Below are 23,591 nucleotides of genomic sequence, written 5' to 3' on the forward strand. Positions count from 1 at the left end.
TAGATGGCAGGTCCACATCAGCATTAGCAGCCATTTATTCACCCTGCTTTATTAAATGAAGGATGTGATGTATGTATGTATGTATGTATGTACTAAAGCCCGTACGTTCCAATCCTAAAAGGAGGGAGTTAGAGGTAGTGGTGAATTACCATCGGATCCCCCCAAAAAACTTTCCCGTAGAGAAAAACCTATCGAAGAAGTGTATGAGATAATGTGAACCGGAGTGTCAAAATTTGCATATTGACCCATTCAGGTTAAAAAATACAAACACCCTCTTGAAGAAAGCGAACCATTGCTCCATAATCCATGCCCGCAAAAACAAGAAAACTAAAAAATCCGAGATCGGCTAGTAGACGGTTGCCCGGGAACCACTGCCCACTATACAGAGATAAATTAATCAGTATTAAAGTTGGCGCCATTGTAAATGGTTTAAATGAACATATATAGGCTTGCTTTAACTGTTCTACAGAATTATTTTCGATAGTGTTGCTATTAGATTTGAATTATTACAGTAGAGTCTTAAACTACATGTAACTAACGTTATTATTATTATAAACAGAACCCCTGTCGAATAAAACTTCCTCAGAAATTTTGTGCTGCACGATATTGAATCAGGGGGAAATTTAAAGAAGTGCCTTTGGGTGTTTATTCAGTAATTGGCGCAATTGTCGAAAACAGGCTCATTTGATCGGCTTAACTTTTTTGATTACCAGTGTGATTGGATAGATATGTAAAATGCCGGAACTCTAGTAGTGCCTCTTAAAGCCTGGTTTTCACTAGCAACGCAAGCATAAACGCAAGCACAAGCGCAAGCATATTGCTTCGTTTTCACACAACGCCCGTTTTCACACAACGCAAGTGAACTCAAGCATAAGCGCAAGCACAAGGAAAAGGAAAAATTTTGATCCTTGTGCTTGCACTTATGCTTGCGTTATGCTTGCGTCGCTAGTGAAAACCAGGCTTAAAAGAATTCGAAATAACTGAATAAAAATAGAACCAAAAGGACGAGACAGCAGAAAGAAAATCGCGATTTTTAAGAAGATTACGACATTCTTTAATTTAAAAGACATGTTTCAATGTTACGAACATCATCGTAAGTCCCAGACTATTTGGAAAACCGTTAGGACTATATAACAACTAGGCGAAACATACATAATTAATTATGATTCAGTGACAACAACTGATTACAGTGAGTTACAAAGTGTTTGAAAGAATAAAGCCTAAAGCGTAAGTGTCAGTGTCAGTAGCAGCCAAAAGGTTTTCTACGCCACCTCCTTTTTTAGTTATGCTTTCTTCCACTTCTTCATCTCCTCTACAGATAGGGTGTGGACAGCACTTCGACTGTTCCAAGACAAAACGCTGTTCGCTGTGAGCCATATTAGCGTTGCAAGAAAACTCCCTTGCTATATTTGATAAACTTGCTACACTTGCTAGGCTTGGTACGCTTGCTAGGCTCGCTATGCTTGCTACACTTGCTAGGCTCGCTATGCTTGCTACGCTTGCTAGGCTCGCTATGGTTGCTACACTTGCTACGCATGCTATGCTTGCTACTCTTGCTACGCATGCTACGCTTGCTACACTTGCTACGCTTGCTACACTTGCTACGCTTGCTACACTTGCTACACTTGCTACGCTTGCTACGCTTGCTACCCTTGCTACGCATGCTACGCTTGCTACACTCGCCACGGTTAGTTGACTTGTTACACTAAGCACGCTTGCCACATTTGCTACACTTAGTTGTCTACTCATAACCTTTTTTACACCTGTTGCAGACCAGTAGACCAGTATACAACAGTTAGTAATATGTATTATAATTACATGTCGTGTCACTTGGCTTGATATTTCAAAAGTTTGAAATTCCTAATATAAAACTATTGATCTCTTACAAATTGCACTTGTCATACCACAGAAATGGTTGAAATAACAGTTGAAGTGACTGGTTTTTTGGTGCTCCTACATGCCCAAAATTAAGAAAAACCGAGATTTTCAATCAGCCAATCATAGAGCCACTTCAGCGAGGTACTGTTTGACTCCAACACCTTGCAAAGGAAGAAATGTGCTTTGCGGCAGCGATTGCAAATGTGGAACTACAAATAAACCTTGCAGAAACAGGGTATACAGTTCAAAAAATTGCTTGTCTATTTTTAAAGCTGGAAAAAAGAGAATTGATTTATAATTGTACTACTTTTTTAGGACTCGCAAGATTCATCTGCAACCGAGACACGTGCACGAAGAGTGAGACCAAGAATCGAAGGATTTCGTCCCCGTCAGGTTCTTTGGATGCTGATACAGAGGAACAACACGAAGACTATAACAATGTGAAGGTACTTTCCTCTTGCTTGGCCTTTGTTGATGCACTGATTTTTATAGTTTTCATCTGAATACTTATTTCAGTATAAATAGGTTCATAATTTCTATAACTCCATTTATTAGTTTGTTGTTTTGCACTGATGTCATGCAGTTTATTCTGTTTTATCAGTCTGACAGTAAGCGAGATATGTCCATTGTTTTTACATTTGCCATGGGCATGAAAACCACTTTATAAACCCTAAAAGGACAGTGGCACATCTGCATGTTGTGGGCAGTACATTTGCAAGTAAATATTTATGGTATAAATTATGACAGTATTTTTCCTGTCAACTTTACGACAGTTCAATGGAATAGTAAGTTTATTTTCTTTCCGATTGCTGCGTTGCCATGTATTTGAGTTACCAGCTGTACAGCTAAACATTACTCCTCATGTGAATATTTCATGTCATGTGATTTTGTGGACTGCTGATTATATCCGTCTTCTGCTCATCGTGGAGGATGATCTTGATGACAATAATCTGGAGCCCAACACCTCAACAACATCCACAGTTGCGTCTTCCCTCACAGCTGAGGTAACCCAGACAGCTACACTCACAGCCAACCCTGCCCCACCACCGAGCACAGTGGTAATAGATTGGTGTGTCTGTGGTATGTGCAGAACCATGTCACAGGCCATAGAAAACAAATGCTGTTAGCAGAGCAAGTGCATAACTACAACATCCTGCTTTGCAAAGTTATGCCTTGATATTGATGTCCTTGAACTTGCTATTCGAAACGCGGGCGACATAAGGAACAATAGACAAGACAATAGTACTCGTGCATTCAAGAAAGCTGCCTATCATCAATTTACATCGGCCAGACATGGACATTTTGGCACAGAAAATATGGGCATGTGTGTCCTTCATGTGTTGTTTTAAAAATTACAGCTTGGTACCCATCAGTCACTGAATTTATATGGGGTATCGGGAACTTTAACAGTTGAGAGAGCACTACCTGCTTGTTACAAAGTCTTCCAAAACGTGTTTCTTACGGTGAATGACATTTGAACGCGCTTTCATTTATTTCTCTTACCAAATTTGATCTATTGTTCACTTGGTCATATCACATGTAAATGAGTGCATTCTAGATATTTATATTTATTATTGATTTATTATCACATAACTTGCTGTCCCCAAGGCAGATTTGAGCAATCTCTTATGTATTGATTTATTTGAATAAATGGAACAATAATAAGGATAGCTATGTATTCCTCAGTAATTTAGAAAATCTTATATTTAAAAATGTGAAAACATGGAACTCTGATATTAACTTTTGCTCAAATTGTCATAACAATAGTGAATATCAAACCACAGTCCCTTTCAGAAATAGTAATTATTGCATAGTAAAGACTGTAAAATATAACATAACCTTCATGACACATGAATGTTTGGGAAAAAATATTAAAATTCCAAATGTATCATGAATTTTAAGAACCCTCAAATGATTAATATAGACCCCTTTCAGTTGACTCCCATTGTGGAGGGCAAAAAAAAAAAGATTCTTTTGCATTTGAAAAGTTTGTTTCTCTCAGGAGAGAGAACAACCATAATCCATTGTTTTTTCCTCCAGATTTGGAATTACTTAAAGGGGTCTATACACTGCAACTACACAGTATGATATCTGCACAACTGCACATTCAAGCAGAGTTTTTCAATGTCATGGTGCTGTACTATTTTGCTGTTCTTTGGATGGAGGGTTCTCACTTCTTTCCTTGGTGGCACTTGTTGCAGGCTTGAAATGCAGATTAAACCTACTTTGCCTTGGCAAGAGGTCCTTTGAAGGAGGAGGAGACTTTGCAGCAATTATGGGTGCCAAGAGATGTGGGTCGCTTGCATTGAGTGACACGTTTTGTGTGACAAGCTGTCTATCCTCCATCCTAGCATGAAAAATTCTGGCTATGAGAAGTGGAATGTATGCAAAGCTTTTGTCTTGTTTGACTGTTCTCACATCCCACTGTTTTGTTCGTTGGTTATACTTCCGCGAGATGATCTCGTGCCCTTTCTTGTTTGTAGCTGTCGAAAGACCCAAGTGGAAGTTCCAGTCTATGGCGGCAAGATATTTTCTTGTCTTGAAAGCCCTATAGCTGGAAAACAAAATTTACATGTAGTTGACATGTGAAGGTCATCATCCCCCCATGCAGCTAACTGTGTCATTCTCAGTAAGAAAAAGCCCCTACCCCAAAAAAAGAATCAATCAAAGAATGAAAAATATCCTTGCTACTGCCCCACCTGTTATAGGCTGATTACTACTCAAGGGAGCAGCTAGACGTCATTATTCAGGTAATAAGAATTCAAAATAATGGCAACCCGAAGAACAGGAAAATAAAATACCTTAATGATGTTCTCTTCGAGGTGTATACAAGAGTTAGGCTGTTTGCGCATTCAATTCTGCTTGTGTGCCTGAAGGAACAAAATAATGGTTTAAAGTGCCTCTAACCCCAGAATACTTTTTTTTGATTAAACAAATCTTTGCTCCTGTTCGAAACGCATTATGCCTTTTAAACCAAATCTTCACTTTTACAGCCCATAACAGTTAAGATTAGTTTTACAAAGGCGCAATACATTACGAACTAGTGTAAAGATTTCTTAAAGGGAAAAAATATAATTTTGGGGGTTTGTGGGCCAATCACCCACCCCCGTAAAACAAAGCAGATTACAGAAGCCTTAAACACTCGAAGTCAATCTTCTCTTGGGGCCAATGTAAGTAAGCAAAGCATGATGCCCTTGAGCCAAAGCCGAGGGGAAGGGGGAAGAAAACGGGGCAGACCAAGGACAACATGGAGGAGGACGACAGAGAGGGAAAGGGAAAAGGCCTGGATGGAAGAATCAGAGTGAGGTACAAATCGCAGCAGCTGACAGAGCTGGTTGGCGGAGCTGTGTTGAGGCCTTATGTGCCACATGGCACGAAGTGGATAGGTGAAGAAGGAAAGTCAGCATCGCTTCTGTCAAACCATGGCAAGTTGGGATCGTGGATTTGGTCTTCATGATCGCACTTGCCCCCCAGCCATTCATGTGTATTGCAAACATGGTCAAGCAGGCCAAGCCACTTGCTCTTAAGAATAATTAGAAACAAGATTTACTGCATTACGTACCAATAATGGGTTGAAGTTCTTACACAAGGTATAAACAATGGTATACTGTAAGCAAAAACCTTTCAATTTGTTTGAAAATGAATTACAGTCTCACTGCCTCACAGAGTCCCAAAAATAAGAAATTTCCTTGATGAAATGAAAGAAAGACCGCATAAAGAAAGAACCAATAAAAATGATGGAATGAATAATTGAGCAATTTAATTTCAGCAAATCGTTTTTTCTATTTTGTATACGTATAGTCGGTCCTTACAGCAAACCGTTCTTAAATGCTGAAAATTGAATGTTCTCTGAATAAACTGCCTTACCTTGTATCCGTGATGTACTCTTTGTTGTTTCCCGGCATTTGAGGCCGTTTTGAAGCGTTTTCAGCGAGTTAGCGCTGGTGGTGGTGATCTACTATAAAAAAAACACAAGGCTGGCTGGCTCAGAATCGAACCATCGTACTGCAAAGGCCAAAATATTCCCGAGGAATAGATGTAGCCTATTCAAATCCCGATCAGCCGAAGCATGAATAACTTGCTTTACTGTCCATCGGTCACTGGTTCACAAATCCCATCGCAACCGCCTGAAAATCTTTCGTTTACCAGCTGAAATCTGCCTCTCTCGCTGCTGCAGGATGCGTATAGCCAATGGTGAAGATACCGGATTTGAAAATCAAAGCTTAGCGACCGTGTCCGTTTGACAAAAACAGCACTCGGTCGGGGTGGGACGGCACTATTGCCTACATGCAAATCAACACCCTGCTAGGCTACGCTGCGTCAGATTTCACTGGAAACCGCGAACGCTCAATGGGTATTTGAAAAGCTGGTAATGCAAAATCAAATTCAGTTTTGAACTTTCGACGTTCATTTTGTCCTGGGTGCCAGTCTGATAAGCAGTTCCTTGGTGAAATTCGTCGCTCAAACAGTTCAACAGTTCTTTTCAGAGCTAAAATTCAAAAGTTCTTTTCAAAGCTATCCTTCAGTGGTTCTATTTAGATTTAGAACAGCCAACAGTTCTTCTCAGAGCTAAATTTCACAAGCAGAATGCTGTCGAAAGTGGCGAGAGACGAGACAGAGTATATTCCTCCTAAGAAAAAAGCCAAATCGTTTGGTTAATGAGCAAAGTGGAAATTATGGTAAGCTTCTTTCAGTTATCATTTTTTTGCGATACAGAAAAACAAACAAAACCGCTTATTATTATATTTAACCCTCTAAATAAAGTCGTTCACCTCATTCGAAGGTTAATGGCTAATTATGCATACCAAGAGGGTGCTGTGACGCCTATACAGGATATCATTGACGGTGCAGAGTAAAGCAAGGAGAACAATAGCGAATCATACTTGAGTTAGTCGTTTTTGGGTCTTCTTGTACACCATGTTTGGCCTGGTTCAATTCAAAAAGTAAAGAGAGGTCCACGTAAACAACGACAGCATGTTGATTTAAATCTGAGTAGAAATGACCCAGCACCAAAACAACATCAAGATTCCATTCCGCTGTCAGATGAACTGGCTGGTATAAGCATTTCAAGTGACTGGAAAATGATAATGGACAAAACTAACTTTGTATCCTTCGTTCAAACAGAGAAATGGGAGTTCAATAACGTTAGAGTGGTAACTGAAGTGGACGTGTCAAAAACTGCCAATTCAGCCAACGCTTTTATCACCATCAAGGCTCATGGATGCCAAAAGGATTTAAGGTGGCCTAACACAGTTTGCGCGCGATTTACAGATTCTGTTAGTGATGCTATTAAGCGCGCGCTAGGGTTGTGGCAAGCAAATACTATCAATCCCTCGATTTTATACCAAATGAAAATCACAAAGGTAAGTTTTGCTCTGAAAATAACTCAGTTTGTTGTTTGTGAATCCTTCGTCATTCATTAATGGCTAATTATGCATACCAAGAGGGTGCTGTGACGCCTATACAGGATATCATTGACGGTGCAGAGTAAAGCAAGGAGAACAATAGCGAATCATACTTGAGTTAGTCGTTTTTGGGTCTTCTTGTACACCATGTTTGGCCTGGTTCAATTCAAAAAGTAAAGAGAGGTCCACGTAAACAACGACAGCATGTTGATTTAAATCTGAGTAGAAATGACCCAGCACCAAAACAACATCAAGATTCCATTCCGCTGTCAGATGAACTGGCTGGTATAAGCATTTCAAGTGACTGGAAAATGATAATGGACAAAACTAACTTTGTATCCTTCGTTCAAACAGAGAAATGGGAGTTCAATAACGTTAGAGTGGTAACTGAAGTGGACGTGTCAAAAACTGCCAATTCAGCCAACGCTTTTATCACCATCAAGGCTCATGGATGCCAAAAGGATTTAAGGTGGCCTAACACAGTTTGCGCGCGATTTACAGATTCTGTTAGTGATGCTATTAAGCGCGCGCTAGGGTTGTGGCAAGCAAATACTATCAATCCCTCGATTTTATACCAAATGAAAATCACAAAGGTAAGTTTTGCTCTGAAAATAACTCAGTTTGTTGTTTGTGAATCCTTCGTCATTTATCGCCGATCAAAGAAAGTGAGTTCACAATGAGCTAAGCCTTTTTGTACGCTTTTCATCTTTGCTGAGAAAACCTAATTAAAAGCCACGCATGCGCATTTGAGGAAATAATTGTGACTGGTTGTTTTAATAGAAATGAACTGCTTACTAAGGAACCGCTCGTTAGAATTTCGTGACATTTGACAAAACAGTAGTTTTCTAAAAGCGTAACTTGCGTACAAACCAAAAACAAAATCTGACAGGGGGTATCTTCAAAAAACATTAGAGTGCAAAACCAACATTTACAGGAGATCTCTCTCTTAAAATTACATGAAATCAGCGTCAGTATGTCAGTATTTTGTGAGTTCTGGGTACAAAAAATGGAAAAAATCTAACGAGTGCATTTTCTAAAAATTAAGGAAAACCATTATTTTTGGATGGTAAATAGCTTGTTGCGTTGCCATGGCAACGGCACCTTTCTCAACAAGAAGTATCAAAATTTATTCCTTCTTGGTTAATCTTGCACCATGCTCATTTCGGGTTCTCAGAAGAACGTAGTTTTCAAATAATGTTTACTAACACCAGTATACTGGAAAACTGTGTTTGGCCACCTTAAGTGATGTCCCCGGTCTTTCCTCGTTGTCCGTTCAAAGTCCAGTTAGTCTGGTCTTGGAGTACATCCAAAAATGGTCTTTTTGCAATTGGTTTGCCCTTCCCGAAGTTTTCAGGAGCGAATTGTATTCTTTCCGCAGATTTGACGTAAAACAACAACCCCACTTATGTTGAACAAGAATCTGCACAAAACTCAATAAGATTTGGTCAAACAACAATAAGCCGCAAAAGTAACGTTGGAAAACCAAGTGATAGCACTTTTTCATCTTGCAAAGTAATAGATATTACAAGTTAGAGTGTGCTAACACTCACAAGAGGAGCATCTGTAAAATAATCAGTATCCAGGAATTCTAATTTCAAACATTTAATGTGGCTATTCTGGATCCTGGGACATTTTTTAGACAATGGCACGGTCAGTAAATATTTACCTGAAAGTCTGAAGCTGATCCTCACTCTGCCAAGGGACTCATCTGCTAGTTTCTACTACCTGAAACTGTCGGTCATCTACAGGCACAATATGGCATTGTCCTCTTGCTTTGTATGACTTCAATGAGTTTTGTAGCCAATACTTTTTTTGGTTTCACTTTGTCTTAAACGGACTTTGTATGCTTCACATTATGATGCCAGTTCTCCTTTTAAATAGACACTGGCAAGGACACTCGGATCACTGAACTTTTGGATGAAATGCAAAAGCCGTTCGTGAGATGTTGTTTTACCTTCTGATCTGTCTGTAAGAATTTACTGTGTATAAGAGTTACATACAAACAATGGTTACTTTAATGATGTTTCTTTTGAATTGTGGGTGGATGGAGGCAAATTTGATAACGATCATGAATGCTTAGGCAACTACTAGAAGAATTTTTTACATGTTAATAAACAAAACTACTTTGACATTACTGTGGCCACGTATTTATAAATGGATGCTGATATTTATTCAGAGCCTGGTGTTTACTACGAAAATGTGTCTTTTTCTTGACTACTTCAGCCTGTTTTCCACGTGTCCTCATGTATTTATACCCACCTTGAAGGAAACGCTGTCCGTCCTCTCTTGACTCATCTTCTGGCGTTGCAAAACTATCTTCCTTAGTTCAGCGCTCTTCTTCAGTTCATAGCTTTGTCGGAAGTCTCTTAGGTACTGAGCTGTGCCCATGTGGATATAACATTCAACAACAGACACCCAAATCGAGTCAACAACTCCTACGAAAATTAAAAGATCTTTTTAAATGTCAGTTGTATAAGGGAAGCAATATTGAAATTGTGAAATTAACTTATTAAAAATATACAACAAAATAGAAGCGGGTTTAAAAGACACTTGCCTTCTTTTCTTCTTGGTCCTCGACATTGAAACACTCCGTCCACTTTACTTTAAGCTCACAGTTGCTTGTGATATTTTGTAACGCCACTTCCACCATATTGGCACCTTCTCTGTGCATTGTCTGGTCGTTTAATAACTTTACTCTTTCGTTCTCAAGGACCATAAAAAAAATTGGAAACGGCATCCTCAATGTGTATAAGGCCCAATTCTCTGTATTGGCGTGACTCAGTCACCTGGAGGGTGTCCTTATACTGACTATCATTTTCTAACACTGACACCGATCCAACAAGCGATTCTTCAATAAGTTCGCTAATGCTGTGATGCTGCCTCACTGATGCCATGGTTTGCACGTTCTTGCTGTACATGTTTGCTTTTACGTATCTTCTAGATTTCTCAATCACTTTCCTGATAGCCCAACCCCCAACATGATGAACTTTTGCTTTGCCTGCAGCTGGCATATCTTCCACATCAAATGCGATTGCTTCTTTGTTTGATTCTTTTGCCGTTAGAGCCAAAAGGTTTCCAAGAAATCTCATGTACAGAGCATTTCCAAGATCACAAGCAACTGACCACTGGGCTGGTGTAAAGGTGGAGGCATTGAAGAGGCACAGAATGTGCTGGGCAAACTCGGGGGAAACTAACAATTTCTGCAACTTAGCAGTGGCCGTCGTAAAATCGCATCTCTTCGCCTTGACATCCAGATCGTCGGCGTTATCAAATATATGAGTCTCCAAGGCCCAGAATGAATGAAACCACATGATGTCAATGAACACTTTCACGTTGTGCGAAAACCTGGCATCTAACAGGACATCTACTCCTTTGTTCACATCTCGGCTAAAATTGGAATAAGGCGTTTCCACTCAATTTAATCAGAAGCTCTCTCGTGTCTAAACCTGGAGGTGGGTGGGACAGTTCTGACCCGTGACTTTCATTTGCTGATATATCTGAACGAGGCTAACACCCGTATCAGTACTGTCTTCTCGCTCAAAGTAATAAGCATGCACCCTGCCGTCTGAAACTTCAATTGGAAACTGATAACTGTCCTCGCTAATGTCGTCTAAATCTTCCGGTTGAAATCTGTCACGGACGTCAAAAACGGTTTCATCGGCAACCACCCTCTTTCTGCCGCAACGAAGAGAGGCATCGCATTCTTCAACATCTCGGCTACACTAAAGAATTACTTCAGGATCTGCTGGTAAAATCTGGTTATTGTTAAATGCTAAAACTTGCAGTGTATCTGCAGATGTCACACGGGACATTGCAACATAGACTAAAACGGGGACAAATTATTCAGACAAGTGTAAAACTACCGCAGGGAGCACGAACCCCTGCAATTTATGACACGTTACAGCATAGCCCAGGATGATAGGAAATTGGCTTACACTTCCAATTTTCTCACCCTGGCGATTTCTTTGAACCCATGTGACTCTTTCAATGGCAACTGTGCCAACCTTTTCGAAGTAAACCAGGAGTTAATTTCCGTCTACACTCTTAAAAGTTGCCATCCTTCCATTTTTTAGGGCATCTGATCTGTTCCGCACTAGCATGACTTTACAATCACGCTTTAAGAACAATGTTTTTCCCCCCCCGAAATTTCATCTTCTCGCCTTTCCCGTCAAAGGTGGCATCGAAGCGGAGTAGCTTGCAGTCGTGCTTTTCAAGGGCAGAACGATTGAAAAGAAAGACAGAGTTTTCCTTGAAAAAAATATGTTGCCATGCGTTTCAATTAAGGTTCCAGGCTTCTAGATAATTTCTCAATAAATGAGGCACTTTCCTTGCTGCAAGTTCCAAGCCTGACATCCGACAAACAATTCATGAACATTGTGTTGGTATCCGATTGACGTAACACCTTTGTGAGTTGGAATCTGTGAGTTATGGCGTATCCAAATCCTTGAGAAATGAACATAAAAGAACCAGATTCAAACAAGCTCGGTACTGGGCATAGCTGTAAAAACTCACCAATGATGATAATTTGCTTTCCCGCAAATAGCAAACTCTCTTCCTCGGATTCATCTTCACAGCGTCTAACATACGTGCACTCGACATACTCGCCTCATCCCAGATTACTACATCAACCGTTTTAATTTTCTCTGAAACTCCCACATTACTTGTTCCACGATCGACAAGTTGACTGGAAGGCATATCTGTGGCACCAAGTCCATAGTATAAGTGGACAGTAGATGCAACACCTCGATCATAAACTTGGCAAGCGATTCCACTGGAACATATTACAGCTACTTTTAGTCCATGCTGCCTGCTGTCATCACGGATGGTATTTACAACTCGGGATTTTCCTGTTCCAGCTTGACCGGTGACCAAGATGTTATGGCCATTCCTGGCAAACTGAAAAATTTCTGCTTGTTCGGGAGTAAGGTTTTCACCTACACGCACCATCAAAGAATTAATTTCACCTTTCAACCATCGGTTCCATGACACAAGTAGTAATCGATACGAAATTCAACAGAAGCAGGAGTGAAGAAATGGCCAATGCGTCACATGTCCTTCTATTGGCACTACTATACCATGGAAAACGGGGAGCGGCATCTGACTTTTCTAGATGTCACATATCCTCCGAATGCGTTTGCAGCTTTTTGCAGGGGTTTCAAATAACCCATTGAGCGTTCGTGGTTTCCGGTGAAATCTGACGCAGCGCACCCGCACCCGCAAACTCCTTTATCAACTCATCACGCAACCATCCCCACCAATCCTTAACCACAGGAAACAAGTACAGCCGTTGGAATCGATAAAAGGTCCCCTCTGACAAGGAATACAGGCCAAGCCATCCTGTCAACTTTACAGAAGTTATTTCCGGAAAGAAGAATTGCAGTAGCAAATTGAAGGTTATCGGCTTACAGGCCATTAACCTCCCTCGAGGAGGCAAACTTGAAAATGTGCCCAGCTTTGCACCTGGTGGTAACAACAGGAGTAGTACCCACAAAGTGGTGCTTTACATTTGGTACATTACTACATTCCCAAGTTCTACGACAGCCAACAAACAAGTCAAGGAAAAGGTCCAACGAACATCAAAAAAAAAATTTTCTGTGACCTTTGCCAACTCTTTTCTCAAATGGTAGAGCTCTTCTCCTCTGCTAAATTTTATGAGGGCCAAATTCAGGGCCTTCCTCAATCTCTACACAAGTGGTAGGTTCTTCCAGTAGGACCTCAAACTCGGCCTCTATTTCCTGGACTTCCATATCAGGAACCACCCCTTCATTATTACCACCATCAGAGCAATTGTCATTGTAATGAACACTAAAAAAAAGGAAAGAAACGCAAATAAATATTACATTAATTTATAAAATAAAATTTAATGTTGTGTTATAAATGTTTTGTCGTAATAGCGTAATAGTAATAAACTGATAGGGTTGACAAATTTGTTGGACACATACTCAATACACTAAAACTTGTAAGGACATTTGAATCTGGCAGTAGATTTATAAAGTTGAACTCATAATTAAATCGTAAATAGAGAAGTACTAACATTATGTCATCAGAGTCACTGTCACTTGTATCTAAGATTGTTCTGTCCTCTGTTCAGCTCTCTAATTACAGAATAACACAACTCTTTGAAACTAAAATATAATATCAGGAAACACCACTGTTATAAACACGTCTACAGGTACCTGTAGTCTGATAGACTAAAACAGCAACCAAGGGCTAAAATTTGGCAATGGTTGCAATTAATGTTCACATCCTGGCTCTGCAAGTCCAGAAGGCTATTCCAGGGAGTCATTACTATCAAATTTTTCTGATCTTTCACTTTGAATGTAATCTTTTTTTTTTCTTAAAGAAGGTACAACAAAGATTGGTGTTGTCTTTGTTGTCGGTGATTATTTGCACATCTGTGAAATGTTACATTTCGATTGCACCTCTCATTTTGTATATTCATATTCGAGGTATTGTTGAATAATAATAATAACAACAATAAGAGGAGGAAGAACTAGTCTAGAGGAACAACATTGATGTTACCTAGAGATTATCATTGTCAATTGATAACAGTGTTTATAAATGCTGCACTAGCTCTTTACCTAGAATCATCTTCGGACAAATCATCTTAAGACTCTGTAATATCTCTATCTTTATCTGTAATAAGGAACAGCACTACGCCATTTGTGGCTGCCTGCAGCCAGTGCAAATCTGAATAGTTTATTAATGCAATACTGAATATGCCAATACATAACAATATGCACATACACGTGTATATGGTACTGAATATGCTAATACATAACACTGCTTTCCCGCCAAAAAAAAAGAAATGACAACAAAGGTAATATATAACACTACTTTCCCGCCAAAAAAAGAAAGTACACCGAAAAAAAAGTTTGTTCCAATTCGTCACTAAAGTTTTCTTCTGAAACTCAGCTTTTATCAGAAGTTCAACTTTTCAACTGGTTTCCTTATTCTAGTCGAGCGTCTTAGAGTGAGTCCTTCTGTAGGAATGGGTGAACTGCCTGTTACTTCCGTGTTCTCCGTTTGTGGCTCTGGTCTGTCGTCTTGTACATCGTGTGTGCAAAGTTCAGGTTGAAACACGTTTTGTGAACCTCGCAAATGATTTTCTAGTTCTAAGGAATCACCTGGATCAGTTAGCGTCTCATCACCAGATGCTGTAATGAGGTGATCTGCGTGAACATGTCTTGTCAAATTGCCCACTTGAACGAGACACCAACGACTTCCACACACCTCCAAAACGATGCCTGGACTCCACTTCACAGACCCTGGAGAAATCATTTATTAATGATGGTTAATTAACCGGTTATAGAGGTATCGAATGTCTCTTATAATCGACTGTGCAGACTGCAAGGACATCTTTTGTAAGATCTGGAGACGAGGTGTGAGCTCTTATTTTCCATGTTGATTTGTTCTCCAAGCTCTTTTCTTAGAATGGCACGCTCCTCAGGTGCCCGTCCAAAATGTCAATCCAAGAAAGCATATGATCCTGAGTTTCTCTATGATTTTCCTCCAAGCTCATTGTTTCACGAGGATTTTGATCTAGAGGAAAAAGGCGATATGCTTCAGCCTGTTCAGTCAGCAAAGCAGTCCAAAACCACAAAAACCAAACGAGCTACGGTTCCTGCCGCCTCTCCGCCGCCAATCTCTCCAGAGGATTCAGCATCCTCTCTCACTTACGATCAACAGCTTCAGCTGATCCAGCTTCAGAAAGAAAAGCTTGAGTTGGAACTGAAAGTTCTCAGTTTGAGTCACCGGGAACGCCCCCAAGACCTCACGCTTGAAGGTTTCACCGAGGAAGTCAACGAGCCAGCCGCGCAACGACGGGTCAAGAGATCAATCGACTGGCCTCATGATTTCGTCCCAAGCATTCAAGGCGAGTATGATAAACTTAATCTCCCCGAGTTTGTTTCAGGCTTTTTAATCATGATGAAGACCTATGATGCGAAGCTGAAAGAGGCTTTCTTGGCGCACCTTGAGCTTTTAATGATTAAAGCTATTAGTTATTCATGGTCCAGCGTGCACGCCTTTCATAAGTTTGTTTCGAAGCAAGTAGAGCAACAACGTTTAGAATGGCACGATACTAAGGCAATTAATAATCAGGCATCGACCTTTTTTTGCCATTCTGACCTTCGATCATCCTCACCTTACGAGAATTCGCACAATAACTCTTGGCCTTCCAGCAGTATTACTGCACCAAACAACCAGCAGGCGGTTAAGCCTGGCACGGGTTCCAATGTCAAGGCGTGTAAGTCTTGGAATTATACCGCCACTTGCGACTGTGACAAACAGGAGAGCGCGGCTTATAGCGAACATCATCGTTGTCGTGTTTGTAAGGCTGATCATCCCATGTTGCATTGTCCGAAGCGCCGCACTCCAATTCCGGCACAGTGACTATTAGCTTCACCAGACCGCAATCCATTGACCTCTTTGACCCGGAACGGACACCAACATGAATCTGTCAACAATGCAGCTGTTGTACGATATTTCCTTGCTTCACGTTATCGTCAACCAAATGCCTTTGGCGCTAAGGTTTTAGTTCCCACATCGCTTTTACTCGGGAACTGGAAAACATTCCTCTCTAATCATTATGATAACATTGTGGTCGATTTCCTCACCTACGGCTGGCCGATAAACTACACTGCCTGTACACGTCCCGTCTCATCTCCACGTAATCATCCTTCAGCTTTAAACTTTGACTCTTATGTGCAAGCGTATATCGACACCGAGTTATCCTACAATGCCATCACGGGTCCTTTCAACTCTCCACCTTTTGCAGATGATTTTGTTTGCTCTCCGCTTCAAACTGTCCCTAAACGAAGCTCTGAGACCCAAAGGGTTGTTATGGATCTTAGTTTTCCTCATGAATCTTCCGTAAATGATGGCATCCCCTCTGACACTTACCTGGGCGATCAGTTTAAGTTACATTTGCCCGGAATAGATCGGCTCGTTGAATTTATTCTCGCTAAAAGCCGTAACTGTCTCCTTTTTAAGAAAGACTTACGCCGTGCCTATAGACAGTTTCCTGTTGATCACAAGGACTATAGTTTACTCGGTTTTTGTTATCAAGGAAAATTTTACTTTGATACATGTTGTCCTTTTGGCTTACACTCATCGGCCCTGATTTGTCAGCGCACAACTCAAGCGGTCGTACATATCTTCAACGAACACGGATTTTCAGCGGATGTTTACCTGGATGACTTTTACAGAGCCGAATATCCGTCTCTTGCTAGTCAGGCGTTTTCGCAACTCGGTCAATTATTTCAACAACTTGGTTTAGATTCTTCTCCCGAGAAAGACACACCCCCTTCGACATCCATGATCTGTCTCGGGATATTAGTTGATACGGAAGCCTTTACTCTCGAGGTCCCGCTTCACGTCTTGAGGAGTTATGAACCGAACTTACAATCTGTCAAAATTCTTCAATTTTACCAAGAAGCAGCTTCAATCCCTTCTTGGGAAGCTCTCGTTTGTCACGGCGTGTGTCAAGCCCGGTAGATTCTTTATGGCCAGACTCCTTAACAGTCTTCGCAAGTGCAAGCATGCAGCGTGTTACCGGTATCCCATCACCGCTACTATGCTTTTGGACATTCAATGGTGGCTTGAGTTTCTTCCATGCTATCACCGCATTTCGCTTATCAAGCCTTTTCTCTGGGATTTTGAGAGTCTCAATTTTTCCAGCGACGCTTGCCTTAAAGGAGGTGGTGCCACTTGTCAAACGGAGTGCGTCAGTTTTGTCTTCCCCGACTGCATTTCTATGTTTGCTCTTCATAATACAATACAATATTTATTTTGCCACATACAACAATTACAGATGGAAAAAAAAAATGATGAAAATTGAAGAAAGAAAATAAATGGCGAGAAAACCTGAAAGAAACCACGAGGCTTATAAAGTCAGGCTTCCTCACTTTTAAAAAATAGCTATCTTATATTAGAATTACAATATGGACTTATGATAATTAACTTTGACCGCGCACACGTACACACACACACACACGCACACACATATTAAGTAAGTTAGTTGAGAAATACAGCCTTACAGAAGTTAATACCTAGAGAGAAAAAAATCTTTAAGCTTTCTTTTAAAAGAAGCGGTGGAGGGAGAACTAGTTATGTCAGAATTTAGCGAATTATAAAAGTTTGGACCTTGAAAGTAAATTGAAAACTTCCTCGTGTTCGTTCTGCACAGTGGCAAGCGGAAGGACTGAGCATTCCTAGTATTATAATTATGGATTTGACTATTCAGTAAAAAAAAGTTATTGAATTTGGAAGGGAGTGTAGAGTTCTTGAATGAAAACATAAAAGTACCTAATTGAAACGAATGGATATCGTGAAATTTTAAGAGTTTAAGTTCCTTAAAAATAGGGCCAGTATGGGCAATGTATGTAGAATTGCTTACTATTCTTAACGCACGTTTCTGTAAGGTTACAATTCTCTGAAGGTTTCACTTATAGGTACCAGCCCAAGCTAAATTGCAATAATATAAATATGGAAGGATCATAGAATTGTATAAAGTACGAAGGGAGTGAGTAGAGTGAAAGAATCTAGATTTATGAATAATACCTATAGATTTGGATAATTTATTTGCTGTTAAGGATATATGCGATTTCCAGGTCAAATTGTCATCTAATAAAACACCCAAAAACATGGTCTCAGAAACACGAAGGATAGGCTGCTCATTTATGAAAACTTGAAATTCAAAGGATTGCTTCTTTTGCCAAAGCTTGAATACCATGAAATTAGTCTTGGCTAAATTCAAGGAGAGCCGGTTTGCTGCAAACCAGGTTGACAATTTGTTTAATTCTCTATTTAATGTGTTAATTAGGTAAACAGGATCATTATGGGAGATAAATAGGTTTGTATCATCAGCAAACAAGATTGCATCAAGCAGGGAAGCATTGTTCAAATCATTAACATACAGGATAAAAAATAAGGGACCAAGAATGGAACCTTGAGGCACCCCACAGGAAATCCCCTGTGGGGCAGATCTAACGTTATTAAATTCGACAAATTGTGTCCTTTCAGAAAAATAACTTTTGACCCATTCTAGTGCCAGACCACGGATCCCATAATGATTGAGTCTGTCAAAAAGAATGTCGTGATTTACCGTATCGAACGCTTTCGAAAGATCTAGGAATACTCCAATGGCATGTTCTTTTCTATCAAATGCAGAAGAAATTTTGTCACACAAATCAATAAGCGCAAGGCTAGGAGAGCGATTTTTTCTAAAGCCATATTGATTATCACGTAAGATATCGGAGTTATTGAGATAATTTATAATACGGTTGTAAATTATTCGTTCCAAAAACTTTGAAAAGCACGGAAGAACAGAAATAGGTCTGTAGTTGCTGAAGAGAGCTTTGTCACCTGAATTAAAAATAGGTACGACACGAGCAATTTTCAATTCATCCGGGACGATACCATGAGTAATGGAGAGATTTACAATGTGTGTTAATGGAGAAGAAATGCTACATATAGATCGCTTTATGATAGACATAGGGATATTGTCATACCCAGCCCATTTTCCCGCCGGAAACGTAGATGCGACATCTATAATCTCCTCCTGGGTTGCTAAATTTAGGAACATTGACTGAGGGAAATGACCAGGAAGAAAGTTCTTATACGAGGTCGTAGATTGAATTCGTTTAGCGAGGTTTGGTCCAATATTGCTGAAGTAATGACAAAATCGATTAGCAATCTCCATTGGGTCAGAAATATCTTGGTCATCGACCTTAAACACAGAGTTGGGTTTAGGTCTCAATTTCTTGCTGTTTAGGACCTCATTAAGCAGACGCCAGGTGGCTCTTATATTGGATTTTGACTCGCCTAGCTTCTTATCATAATATAAACGTTTCGCGATTCGTAGGGAGTGATTCAGTTTGTTCTTATATGTTTTAAATTTCGCTTCGTTCCAGGGAGAGGGGTTTGAAATATACTGCTTGTATAGTTTGTTTTTCTGCTTGACAGATTTAAGTAAGCTCTGGGATATCCACGGTTTCCTAAAGTGAAGGCGATGCTTCAGTTTCTTCAAAGGAAAATGTGTTTCGTAAGCTTTAGTGTATCGCTCAAGAAATTTGCTGTAGCAGATTTTAGGATCATTATACCCGTCTATGTTGAGCCAATCAATACAATCTAATTCCTCTAGAAAGTTGGAAATATTTAGCTCGCTTTTTTTACGGACAAATATGTTCTCTTGGTGTCCGCGGGTAAACTTATGATCGAAGGAAATGGAAAAGATAGGCAGATGGTCCGAAATATCCGTTATTAATAGTCCAGACTTCAAATAACTGTGCTCGACATGGTTAGAAAAAATGTTGTCAATCAGAGTTGCAGTGTGAGAAGTGATTCGGGAAGGTAACGTGATTAGCGGAAAAAACAGGTGAGAATACAGGCCATCTAGGAATTCCCCGGTGGCGTTGTGGTTTTGATTTTTTAGCAGATTCAAATTAAAATCTCCCATTATATAGCATATCTTGTTGTCCCGAGATATTTTCCCTAATATTTCGTTCATTCTGGTCACAAAATTATTAACATTTTGATTTGGAGGGCGATAAATTATACCAACAATGACATTTTTCTCGTGGGGTCGAATGATCTCAATGAACAATGCTTCCATCACCTCAGCTTCATCAGCATAAATATCGGTGCGAATTCTAAAATCAAGATTGTCTGATACATACAAGCCGACACCTCCACCCGATCTAACAGGGCGATTTTTGTAAACAAAGTTATAACCATCAATTTCGACTCCAACTGGTGAATCCATTAACCAGGTTTCAGTTATCCCAACAACGGAGAATTTTATATCTAGAGAGGTTAGAAGGGTCGATAGTTCATCAACCTTATTTTGAAGGCTTCGAATATTTAAATGGAACAATGAAAGATGGTTCGATTGTTCACAACTAATCATGATTTCTTTCTGAAGAGTATCGTTAAATTTATCTTCTACATAATAAGAACACCCGCCGTCAATATTGAAATGTATGTCAGGGTCTAGATCATCCGACCGAATTAAGAACCGCTCAAAATCAGAACTCAAAGGATTGATAAACAAGTTAGATAGTCTCTCGGGATCGAAATGAACGGGTCCATTTCTAAATTCATAAATCACCGAAGCAAAGTCACTGTCATCTAAGTGACTAAACGGTAAAGTAGTAAGCGACATTATCGTTATTTAGTAAATAAACTTAGCTGGGCTCTGCATTACGTCTTTCCTTTATAACAAGTCTGTCCAACACGAAGTATGCCGTCTTCCCGGCTCTCTTTGCCGCATTCAGCTCATCAAGTTGCCCTTTCCGCTTTTCGATGGTCTCATTTGCGAGATCTTCATTCACAAATATACCAGAATATCATCCTTCTGCCTCCAGTCGCGCAGACGACACACAGTGGTTCTTGGGCGTGTGTTGCGGCTACCATCAGCAGCACCCGATCTTGTTCTTGGCCCGGTGCGATGCGCTCGCTCGATCATCGGCTCAAAGCTCAGGTTTAGTTTCTCCTGTAGTACTTCCTTCGCCTTTGTTTCAGTATTCAGCCAGGTTTCGTTGTGTTGTTCGGGGATTCCATCGATGCAGACATTGTTTCTACGGTTTTGGTTCTCAAGGTATACCAATTTTTCCTCTTGTTTATGTAACCCTGTTTGGATGTCATCAAGTTCTTCTTCCATGTCGTCTATGGCGTCTGCAGCTTCCTTCAAGTCGTCAATATCTTGTTGTGAATATTCTAGGCTCGCTTTTAGTTCCGCGACAGATTTGACAACCTTGTCGATTCTTGTATTTACAGAAGACAGAACCGACTCAAACATGTTCTTAAACATCCGTTCCTGCATCTGGAGCATCTCTCTCAGAGTCGCCAGAGAAACGAACTCGGTGCTCGAAGCGTTTGTGTCTTTTCCAGTGTTAGCATCTTTTCCAGTAGAATTCATAGAGGTTTTAGCATTCCGCGTCAGCATGTTAAATGGATCACTTGACAGTAAGGCAATATATAGTAAAGACAAAAACCTACAACAAGTCATGAGTAAACGAAGAAAGGTAATAGATAACGCAGGTCAAGGCGCCGTGACCGGCGGCCATATTGCATAATAGACAATATAAATGCACTAGAACTTTTCACGATAGTTGTTGCTCTTAAACACTAGGCCCCTCAGTTACAAGGTCGCAAATTCATCGTAGCATGGGATAACTCTGCTGCAGTCGCGGTCATTACGTCCAATGCGTTGAAAGATCCTTTTATGCGCGCGCTACATGTTCCAGGGAGACACAACCAATTTGCGGACTATCTCAGTCGTTGGCATTCCAATCCTTTAGCTCATGATAGTTTCTACTGTCTTTGTAATGACTCTGGTCAGGTTTTCCAGTTTCAAGATGTTGACTCTGCTTGTTTTTCTTTCGACGTTGCGTGACAACGGGATCAGGCCAACATCTTTCTACAGATGTTTCTCTCGTCAATTTGCAGTCCTTAGTCGCACGTCTCATCAACTTGGCTCACGCAACACCTACACAGAAGAACATAGCAGCTCATATTCGTAGTTACCAGACTTTTTGTGAACTGAGGGCTATTCGGCCTTTTCCTATCGGTGTTGAATCCATCAGCTTATATATCGCATATTTAGTTGCTCAGAAACGAGCGTACGGTACCGTACTTAATCATATTAGTAGCCTTAAACATGCTCATCACCTTGCGGGCTATGAACTGACTTGGAGTTCCGATTATCACTTTCAGCTTTTGCTGCGGGGTGTTAAGCGTTTTTTAGGACACGCTGTTTCTCGCAAATCTCCTATGACCCCTTCAATCTTGCATGCTGCATTTGATCTTTTTAATTTTCGTATCCCCTTACATGCGGCTAAGGGGCTTTGTTTTTAGTCGCATTTTTTCCTTTTTTGCATAAATCTAATCTCGTACCCGACAACACGCGGCAAATTTCCTCCAAGGTTATTACACGGGCAAACTTGGTTTTTACGTCTGCGGGCGCTAATATTCATGTTTCCGTCACGAAGCCTATCCAGTGTCAGCAACGATTTCTTATTCTGCCTATTCCCACCATCCCTGGGTCTCGTCTTTGTCCAATTTTAGCTCTACGTGGCCATTTAGCTATCAACCCGGGCCCTGTGTCTGCTCTTCTTTTTTCAGTTTTCTCTAGCACCCATCACTTACAAGCAATTATGCGTTTTTCTTTCTAGGGTCTTGCCTAAGCACCATTTAGATCCGGCGCTTTATTCCCCACATAGTTTCCGCCAGGGCGGGGCGACCTTCGCATTTGATTGTCGTGTACCTTCCGAGATCATCAAATTGCAGGGAGATTGGAAAAGCGACGCTTATCTCATTTATTTAGAATTGTCACAGCAACAAAAACAACGCGCAGTTCATGCTATGGCAAATAAACTTCAGTCTATGTTTTCTGCATAAGTTGTATCATCTACATCACATTAGTTTTCTATCATGTATTAGTCGTTTATTTCTTTCTTTCAACCCACTACCACTTTTATCACCCCAGTTTGGGCACTTTGGCGTTTAGGTTTATTGTCAAGCTATCAATCAGCAGTTTCCGCTTGGCTCAATAAACTTATTTTTGCCCAAACTCGTGTGTCGTTTTGGTAACGTGGGTTGATTGAGAAGTCATTTATTAATGATGGTTAATTAACCGGTTATAGAGGTATCGAATGTCTCTTATAATCGACTGTGCAGACCGCAAGGACATCTTTTGTAAGATCTGGAGACGAGGCGTAAGCTCTTACTCACCTCTACCTCCCTAATCTCTTATGATCTTTGTGAAGTTAATAATCATATTGTAGTCTTAGCGTTTTTCCATTTAGTTGTGTTTAGGTTTATTGTCAAGCTATCGATCAGCAGTTTCCGCTTGGCTCAATAAACTTATTTTTGCCCAAACTCGTGTGTCGTCTTGGTAACGTGCATTGATTACTTCAATCTGCAGACAGGATTACGGACTCAGACAGGCTCATTCACCTTAAAAGTGTCCTCTCAACTTGCGATCTGTCATGGTGAAACCTCTGCCTCATCTGCTTACTCTCAACAACTTTTGCCAGATTTGGTTTCAACAATGTCTGCCTGGTTCGCAGTTGCCTCTTAACCATGAGCTCAGCTGGGGTCTGCCCGGTAACACTATGGGGTGTGGAACGGTACCTGATATAAGAAGTTGGCAACTTTGTGCTTCATTGACATGTGTTCGTTTCTTTGTGGCACCTGTTTCACTAACTCTTCCTTCACCAGTCGAACTGACCTCTCAGCAGCACCATTTGAAGCAGGGTGGTAAGGAGGAACTAACGTGTGCTTGATACCATTCTGTGTTATAAA

General features: G+C 40.5%; 2 protein-coding genes and 1 pseudogene across 2 annotated transcripts; 2 read left to right on the forward strand and 1 right to left on the reverse strand.

The window, feature by feature from the left end:
• Window positions 1-3,061: 3,061 nt before the first annotated feature.
• LOC146481201 (uncharacterized) lies at window positions 3,062-6,832 on the reverse strand. Its single transcript, XM_085108872.1, has 3 exons — window positions 5,746-6,832; window positions 4,680-4,748; window positions 3,062-4,432 (listed from the first exon to the last, which is right to left on the reverse strand). Exons 1-3 carry the CDS (start codon window positions 5,781-5,783, stop codon window positions 4,006-4,008), a joined length of 534 nt encoding a protein of 177 aa, XP_084964998.1. The 5' UTR covers window positions 5,784-6,832; the 3' UTR covers window positions 3,062-4,005.
• A 6,903-nt stretch (window positions 6,833-13,735) lies between these two features.
• On the forward strand, window positions 13,736-18,622 carry LOC146481202 (uncharacterized). The gene has a single exon (XM_085108864.1). The coding sequence runs from the start codon at window positions 14,685-14,687 to the stop codon at window positions 15,675-15,677; it is 993 nt and encodes a 330-aa protein (XP_084964990.1). The 5' UTR covers window positions 13,736-14,684; the 3' UTR covers window positions 15,678-18,622.
• A 2,607-nt stretch (window positions 18,623-21,229) lies between these two features.
• LOC146481203 (uncharacterized) lies at window positions 21,230-22,685 on the forward strand (annotated as a pseudogene).
• The last annotated feature ends 906 nt before the right edge of the window (window positions 22,686-23,591 follow it).

The sequence above is a fragment of the Pavona decussata genome, unplaced genomic scaffold (genome assembly GCF_977016875.1).
Source record: "Pavona decussata unplaced genomic scaffold, jaPavDecu1.1 SCAFFOLD_51, whole genome shotgun sequence".
Classification (NCBI taxonomy): domain Eukaryota; kingdom Metazoa; phylum Cnidaria; class Anthozoa; order Scleractinia; family Agariciidae; genus Pavona; species Pavona decussata.